This window comes from Anas acuta, chromosome 1 (assembly GCF_963932015.1).
Source record: "Anas acuta chromosome 1, bAnaAcu1.1, whole genome shotgun sequence".
Taxonomy (NCBI): Eukaryota; Metazoa; Chordata; class Aves; order Anseriformes; family Anatidae; genus Anas; species Anas acuta.
In genome coordinates, this window is record NC_088979.1 from 20,793,297 (window position 1) to 20,800,999 (window position 7,703).

Genomic DNA, 7,703 nt, shown 5'->3' on the forward strand with positions numbered 1-7,703 from the left:
AGGAAGCTCCTGAATGCAGATTTTGAAGGTTTCTGAGGAGGGCGTGAAGCTGTTTGACAGGATGTGATGGCAGATACACCAGCTAAACACGATGAGGAAGGTAGGTAAATGTGCCTGCGCAGTGTCCAGGGCTGGGCAGCGGGGAGCTGTTAATCTCCCTTGTACCAAAGTGGATAAAATCCATTTACTGTTTAATAAGAACAAAACAAAAAACCCCAAAGGGACAGAGAAGGATGCGTCCATCAGCAGCCTGAAGTCCGTCTCCTCTGGGCCGAAAGGAAAACGGGACAGGAGCTGCTGCCATCGCTGTGCCCCTGTACCATAGAGGGAAAGCAGCAATTTGCAGAGCACGGGGCGGAAATGCAATAGGGGAAACAAAACATCCCAAAACATCACACGAGCAGCTTGTGGCAGCCCGGTGGGCTGCGTGGCGGAGTTGGCTGTCCTGTGGGCTCTTAAGGTTTCCAGCCAAAACAAAGCCTTCCCACCTCCATCTTGGGGAATTTGTGAGGTGAAAACCCAAGGGGGGGTTGTTGTTAGCTACTGGTATTGTTACAGCTTCCCCTAATCGGTCCTGCCCCTTCCTGCCCGCCTGCACCATGGTGGCTCCCTGGGGCCGAGCTGCCACCAGAGCAGGGCCTCGGCCTCCGCCTGACGCATGGTGGTTCTCCTGCTGGTGGTCATCTTACACCATCCCTAATTCTGATACAGTTTTTTTTTTTTCGTGGTTCATTTACAATAGAAAAGTAAAACTTGGTGTTTGCTCTCCTGCATTTGGTAAGAAAATTTGTGGTGAGCCAAAGGCCTCGGGAAGCTGTGACTGGTGGTAGTAAAATCTGGGAGAGTTTCAGAGCAAAATAAAGTTGGAGCAGGTAACAGAGACTTAACAGACTGAGGGATCAGCATTATCTCCAGGCTTTTGAGATCTTTGCCCACTCTAACGTGCCCGTGATGTTTCGGTTCCATCTGAAAGCTGGGAGATGCGCACTTTGATGGGAGCCGCTGAATTCAGTGCCTGTGGGATGTGGGGCTCTAGCAAAGCATTTGGCTTACTTTGAAGTAGATTGAGTTAATGTGAACTTGCTAGACACAGAAAAGTGAGTGGAAAAGTAGCGGAGCAGAAATGGCTGTTGCTGTACTTATGTATTTTCACTTTTTTGTGTGTGTGGAAGAGCTTCATACTTGAATAAATCATACAGATGTTACCCAACTGACTTCAAAATGCAGCTGGAAAAAAAATCTTTGCTAATTAGTCCATTGCTAAATGCATTCTGAAGCACTTCCCCAAGTGCCACATGTTTTAAGTTTCACAAAAGGATAATTATCTCTGGGTTCACAGAGACAAGTCGAGACGTACTCTGAGCTGCAATATATGAAATAGCTTTTGTGGGTAACCTCTGCAAGGGATCTGGTGCCGGTATTTTGTTGTGATCGAGGCTCGTCGCTGGGAATACGTATGGGTGAGACAGTGAGGTAAAAAGGAGAGTGATGTCTGATCCTCTGCTGTTGCTATTTAAAGGGCTGACCTTACCGAGTATCAGTGGCAGCAACTCATAAGGGCTGGGGAAGTAGTTTGCGTGCCGCATATAACCAGAAAGCTGTTTTTCTTATTACGAAAGCATCAGTTTGACCCGGGTTTAAGGGAAGTGATGCTGCTGGCTGATCTCTGCATTAAGGGCCTGGCAGAGGTTTCGGGCAGACCCCCTGGCTCCCACCTCTGTCTGCAGGCAGCTGCCTTCCCACACAGTGCTCCAGGACCGGGGCTGATGGCTGGAGCTGGCTGCCGCTTGCACCCCGAAACCTGGTGCTCCTCGCCCCGATACCACTGAAGCTGAAGGCTCAGGATCGCTCAGGACCATCAGATGTTGACATGGAGCATCTCAGACTTTCTCCTTCAGCTCCATGCCCACTTCACCACGTTCATTAGCACTGCCCAACCTGTTGCACCCTCACCATGTCGATAACCAGCTCCTACAGCCAAGGCCAGCACCCCTGGGCTTCTGCCCCCTTGGGGCTGTGGTGGAGGGGGTAGAGCTGCCTCTGCGTCCCCTGCTTGCAGCAGGGGGCTTGGGCCGGGGGCTGCAGCTGGGCTGGGGCTCACTGAAAGCAGCAAGGGGCTGAGGGACGGCTGCCCTGGGCGGGGGCATGCCCCCACCTCTGCCAAAGCTGCAGCTGGAAAAGGAGCTGAACCTTACAAACAGATTTCCCAAGCGGGCTCAGTCCGGGGAGCCCCCCCATTTTCAGCCCTTTTATTAAAAAATATTAATAATAATTATAATAAAAACCTACTTTCCACTTGTTCTCCCGTCTCGTGGGCGGGGCGGGGGCGGGCACCAGACCCACCTCTTGAGGAGAAGACCCCCACACACACCCCCAGCCCCTCGGGGGGTCGCCTCCTTCAGGACCCTATGGTGTGTGTGGGGTGGTCCCGGGGGTCCATCCCGGGGCTGGGGGGGGTGTGAGGGGGCCGGGGCCGCGCCGTCGGGGCGGGGGCCGGGGGCGGGCGCATGGGCGGGGTGTGGGATGTGAGGGGGGGGGGGCGGCTGCGGGCGGCGATATAAGGGAGGGGCGCGGGACCCCCGCCCAGCCCGGACGGGGCGCGCAGCGGCGGAGCGGAGCCATGGGGGCGGCGGGGACGGGGTAGCGCTGCCGCCCCCCCCCGCCCCGGCCGTCCCGGGGATGCGGCGCCGGGAGCCGCGGCCGGGGGCCGGGCGGCGCCGCCGCCGCCACCAGCAGCACCACCAGTACCACCAGTACCACCAGTACCACCAGTACCACCAGCACCACCAGCAGCAGCACCACCCAGGCTCGGGGGGCCGGCGAGCGGCCGCCCCCTCGGTGTGCGCCATGCGGGGCGGGGGCTGCTGCTGCCCGCTGCTGCTGGCGGCGCTGGGCTGGCTGCTGCCGGCGGGGGCGGCGGGCAGCGGGGAGTACTGCCACGGCTGGCTGGACGGCCAGGGCGGCTGGAGGGACGGCTTCCAGTGCCCCGAGCGCTTCGACGGAGGCGACGCCACCATCTGCTGCGGCAGCTGCGCCCTCCGCTACTGCTGCTCCAGCGCCGAGGCCAGGCTGGATCAAGGAGCCTGCGACAACGACCGCAGGCACGGAGCCGCCGAGCCCGGGCGGCCCGGCAAGGATGGCCCCGACGGGGCGGCAGGTGAGGAGGAGCCCCCCGGGGAGATGGGGGGGTCCCCGCGCCGGGGATCGGCGGCTCCGCGTGGTTTGGGGTCTGCCCCGAGTGGGAATGGGGGGCGGGGGTGGTGCTGCGGAGGGTAGAAGTGGGAGAGGCAGCCGGGCTGTGCGCCCCCTCCGCGCTGCTGCGGCTGCAGGGACCCGGCCCCGCCGTGCCCCGGAGCAGGGGACGCCGCTCGCCAGCGGTGTGGGGCGCAGAGAGCTGCCGGGGGTGTGCGCATCGCTGCTTCATCGCTCCCTCCCCACTGTGCTCCCAATTACACAGCGAAGAGAAAAAAAAAAAAAAAAAAAACACCAAACAGCCCGTACGTAGATTTAAAAAAAAAAAAAAAAAAAGTGACATGACATTTCTGAGTGACTCGTGGCCCGTCCCCGCTCTAATTGTGTGCGCTCGCCGAGCTCGGGTGCCACCAGTTCAGACGGCTCCTTCATGAGATTGAGTTTCAAGGGTGAACTCGAGTCTTTCTAGTGCTGTTTCAAAAAAAAAAAAAAGCCTCGGTGGCTTTCCAGCACATTTGCTGCCATCCACACATGGTGAGCACGCTAGAAGTAGCCTGAAGTGATGTTATAATTAGGGCAGATTTACTCTCGGAAAACTTGTGCGCTGCAGTCTGCAGCAAGTGTATGCACCTGCCGAAGAGCCGCTGTCTCGCGGGGTGCAGAAGGAGACACGATCCTTCGCGAGGCCTTTGTGTAGGGAGTGTTAAAATTACAGAAGAGAGGAGGGAAGAATGTGGCCTTTTGGCCCATAGCCCACTGCGTGTGTTCAGCTGTGCGGGGAGCTGCGCTGACTTCAGCGGGCCCATCGCCCCCTCAGCAGCTCTTGCACGAGATCATCTCGCGTGGTGAGGGGTGGCCCCGTCCCTTGGCCCCGTGTCTGGTGCCCACCATTAGTGGTGGCTTCCTTAGAGTGGGTCGGGAGGAGCTGCACAGGGCTCTGCAGCCCTGTCTGCATCCCCATGCTCATGGGTTTTGATGGCCGTGATGAAGCCCGGGCTCATTTGGAGCATTCAAAAGCACTGAAGGGAGATCCCATCCCCTCATCACTCCTGGATATGTCTGTAAAGATTTGTCACCGTGGCATAGGGAACACCTTTTTACCTGGGAGCAGGGGACTGTGTGCACCATCTGCCCGCTCCCACCCCTTGCCCCTGCTGCCCCCTTGTCCCCTCTAACAGCCTCGTGAGGAGGGATGCTGCCCCTCTGCAGGTAGCAAAGCCTGACCGCCCTCTGGTTTCTCCCCAGCCCCAGGGCTGGAGCAGGGAGCAGCCCCACAGTCAGCCATGGGGCTGCCCTGAGGGCTGACAGCAGATGGAGAGGGCTGGCGATGTGGAGGGATGCGATGTGAGGTCTGACCATCCCGTGATCCCAAGCCAGAGTCTTGGTCCCAAAGCATTTTGCTGTGGTACTGCTCAAACTGGGCGCTCTTCCTTAATTTTTCTGGTTGGGGAGGTGTAAGCTGTGGGGTTTAGCTCCCTGATAGTAATGTCTAAGATGCTTTGGAAGCTCCAGCCCTTGGTTTTAGCTGCCCTGTGTAAGCGTGCAGCTGAACGCTGAGCTTTCATCGCCCAGTGCACAGAGCTGAGCTGGTTTTGGTGCTGGGAAAGGGGGCAGAGGGGACCTCCTGCGGCTTGCCTGTGCTCCCAGCACCCACCTTCTCCTTGCCGTTGCAGTGCCCATCTACGTGCCGTTCCTCATCGTGGGCTCCGTCTTCATCGCCTTCATCATCCTGGGCTCGCTGGTGGCGGCGTGTTGCTGCCGGTGCCTGCGGCCCAAGCAGGAGCCCCAGCAGAGCCGTGCGCCTGGGGGCACCCGCCTGATGGAGACCATCCCTATGATCCCCAGCGCCAGCACCTCCCGCGGCTCCTCCTCCCGGCAGTCCAGCACCGCCGCCAGCTCCAGCTCCAGCGCCAACTCGGGGGCCAGAGCCCCCCCGACTAGGTCGCAGACCAACTGCTGCTTGCCCGAGGGGACCATGAACAATGTCTACGTCAACATGCCGACCAACTTCTCGGTGCTCAACTGCCAGCAGGCCACCCAGATCGTGCCGCACCAGGGGCAGTACCTGCACCCGCCCTACGTGGGCTACGCCGTCCAGCACGACTCGGTGCCGCTCGCCCCCGTGGCCCCCTTCCTGGACGGTTTGCAGGGTGGCTACAGGCAGATCCAGTCCCCGTTCCCGCACGCCGGTGGCGAGCAGAAGATGTACCCGGCCGTGACCGTGTAGCGCCGCCGTGTAGCTGCCTCCCCCTCCCAGCCCGACAGGTTTTTCATATCCCAGCCGAACAGAGGAGAAATACTTCCTTGGAACGTAGCTCCCAGAACATCGCTTGTAAATAATTTTGAAAGGCTCATGCATGTCAGACAGTGTTTATAAACCATTTATTTTCATCGGGGTCCGTTGCCAGAAACTGTAGGATGATATCGCTGAATTAACATTTCCAGATACGCTTTCATTCCAGTGCATGATTTACAGTGGCGAAGGATTATGCTTAAAAAGCATATGCATTGCAGATCACTGTGCTTGCGAGATAAATGCCGGAGCCATTAAGTGCCCTTCAGGTATGACATGGTCAGAAATATTTGCCTAATAATTCGTAGAAAGAGTTCCGTTCCACTGTACGAGACCACAGTGCTTAAGAAACCTCTCCTCTCCTCCAATTCCTTAGTGACGTTTCCCATTGCTTTACAGACAATCACCACTGAACCTGAGCAGGGCCGTCACTCTCTGCTCAGTTCCTGGTACCAGCTCCCATGGTTTTTTGGGCCCCGGGTGAGCTGCCACGTGGTGCTCAGTCTTGCAGAGAACAACTTTTCCTTGAACCTGGTATTTATGTAGGAACTTGGAGCAGATGAATTACTCGGCTCTTACTTCCAGCGCACTTGAAACCCTTCTTGATTTGATTTTTTGCCTCAAGATCAGGAACTGGTAGTGGTTTGCACAAACTCTGTCTCTTGGCGGACTTCCTACTATGAACAGGGTGCGAGGTACTTGCTCCTCCAGCCACCAGCACAAATTTTTGACTCCGTGACCGCTGTCGGAGCCGAAGCGATGCTTACAGAGGAAGGTTGTGCTGCGACTTCCAACACGCCTCATTTGACCTCGCCTCCTATTAAACACTCAACCCGTGTGCGTGGGCTTGATGGGCCCAGGCCCTGCTGCAGGCTCATGATGGATCCCACCCATGGGACCATGTGGGCCAGCCTGCCCTGGTCCCACTGAACCAGCAGGGGCTTGCAGAGCTTGGAAATCCATCCTGGATTATTCTTGGGAGCAGAAAGGCCCAGTGATGTTTAAAAACCTGCATGGAGGATGAGGGAAAAGGCCCAAGCAACGCATGAAAGGCTGCACCTGCGGAGGGGGCATTGCAGCCAGCACCGTGCGTTTGTTGGGTAAATGCCTCCCGAGTTTGGCCAGGCAACAGCACACAGGAAATGATCAGACCGTGCTAATTGTAATGTATCACCCCAGGCGTATTTAAACAAGCAAAACAGTCTTTAGGGCTGATTTTGTCTCTTAGAAAACCTGGTCTCTGCCTTTCAGTCCGTTTGTTCTTCAGACTAAATGCTGCAGCTGTGTGCTAAGGGCAAAGCCCAGACCGGGCAGTTGCTGTAAGCAGACCAGAGCTGGCAAAAGGGTTCTTGTTTCCGATACTGTATCAGTACGTAGCAATAACTGTGACACTACTATTTTTTGTATGTCTCTTTTAAAACCGCGCGTTCGCGTGGAAGCGTTGCCAAATCCGACGGTTTACTTGTAAACACGCCACACACACACAGGCAGCCTACAGAAAGGGAGAAATGTTTTTGACCACTGAAATAGGAAAAATGAATAGGTAATTTATACCCGATCTGCTGTTATTGGCCGGGATCTCCCCATTCAGCGTGTGTGACCTTTACAAAAACACCGGCTCGCAGGCCCGGCCTTCGCCTCCTGCCGCGCCGGGAGCAGCGGCCTGCAGGCCCCGCGGTGACAGTGACGGGGACAGTGGTGGTGACAGTGCCAATACTGGTGCCAGCAGCTCGTCCAGGAGCTGGAGATACTCGTCCCTGGGTGCCGAGGCGGTGGGCTGTCTTGACGAGCCCACTGATGTGGTGTCCCCGCCAGCCCCGATCACCATCGGCTCCGGCCGCTGCCCACTGCGCTCCTTGCGCGCCCCTCGACAAGGACACCTGCTCCCACCCGTGACGTTCAGGTGAACCTTTGTACATTGTTTACTTGTTTTTAAAAATAAATAAATAAATAAATATGAATAAGTTAAATTTAAAGTCTGTAGAAATTAATTTACAGCCGAAGGAAAAGAAACCTGAGTTGTAATAAAAGGAAGTTTGTGAGATGTGCTGTTTTTTTTTTTTTGTTTTTTTTTTTTTATGTCATGTATAATAATGTAAAACCAATGTTAACATTTGATATAGCTTTTAAATCTCTGAAAGGGTGCTTGGTTTAAAGTGTTTCTTACAGATGAAGAAAAAAGCCCCCTTTGTTTCTTAATAAATACTTTATGGTGTGA

General features: G+C 56.1%; 1 protein-coding gene across 1 annotated transcript; it reads left to right on the plus strand.

The window, feature by feature from the left end:
- The first annotated feature begins 2,562 nt into the window (after positions 1–2,562).
- Positions 2,563–7,703, plus strand: SHISA2 (shisa family member 2). Its single transcript, XM_068671909.1, has 2 exons — positions 2,563–3,157; positions 4,866–7,703. Exons 1-2 carry the CDS (start codon positions 2,680–2,682, stop codon positions 5,417–5,419), a joined length of 1,032 nt encoding a protein of 343 aa, XP_068528010.1. The 5' UTR covers positions 2,563–2,679; the 3' UTR covers positions 5,420–7,703.

What these genes read in the sequence shown, in the direction of transcription:
- SHISA2 (XM_068671909.1), top strand. Translation starts at nt 2,680, where the DNA reads ATGCGGCGCCGGGAGCCGCGGCCGGGGGCCGGGCGGCGCCGCCGCCGC. An exon ending in TGGCCCCGACGGGGCGGCAG is followed by an intron (nt 3,158 to 4,865) that starts GTGAGGAGGAGC and finishes TTGCCGTTGCAG; the next exon opens with TGCCCATCTACGTGCCGTTC.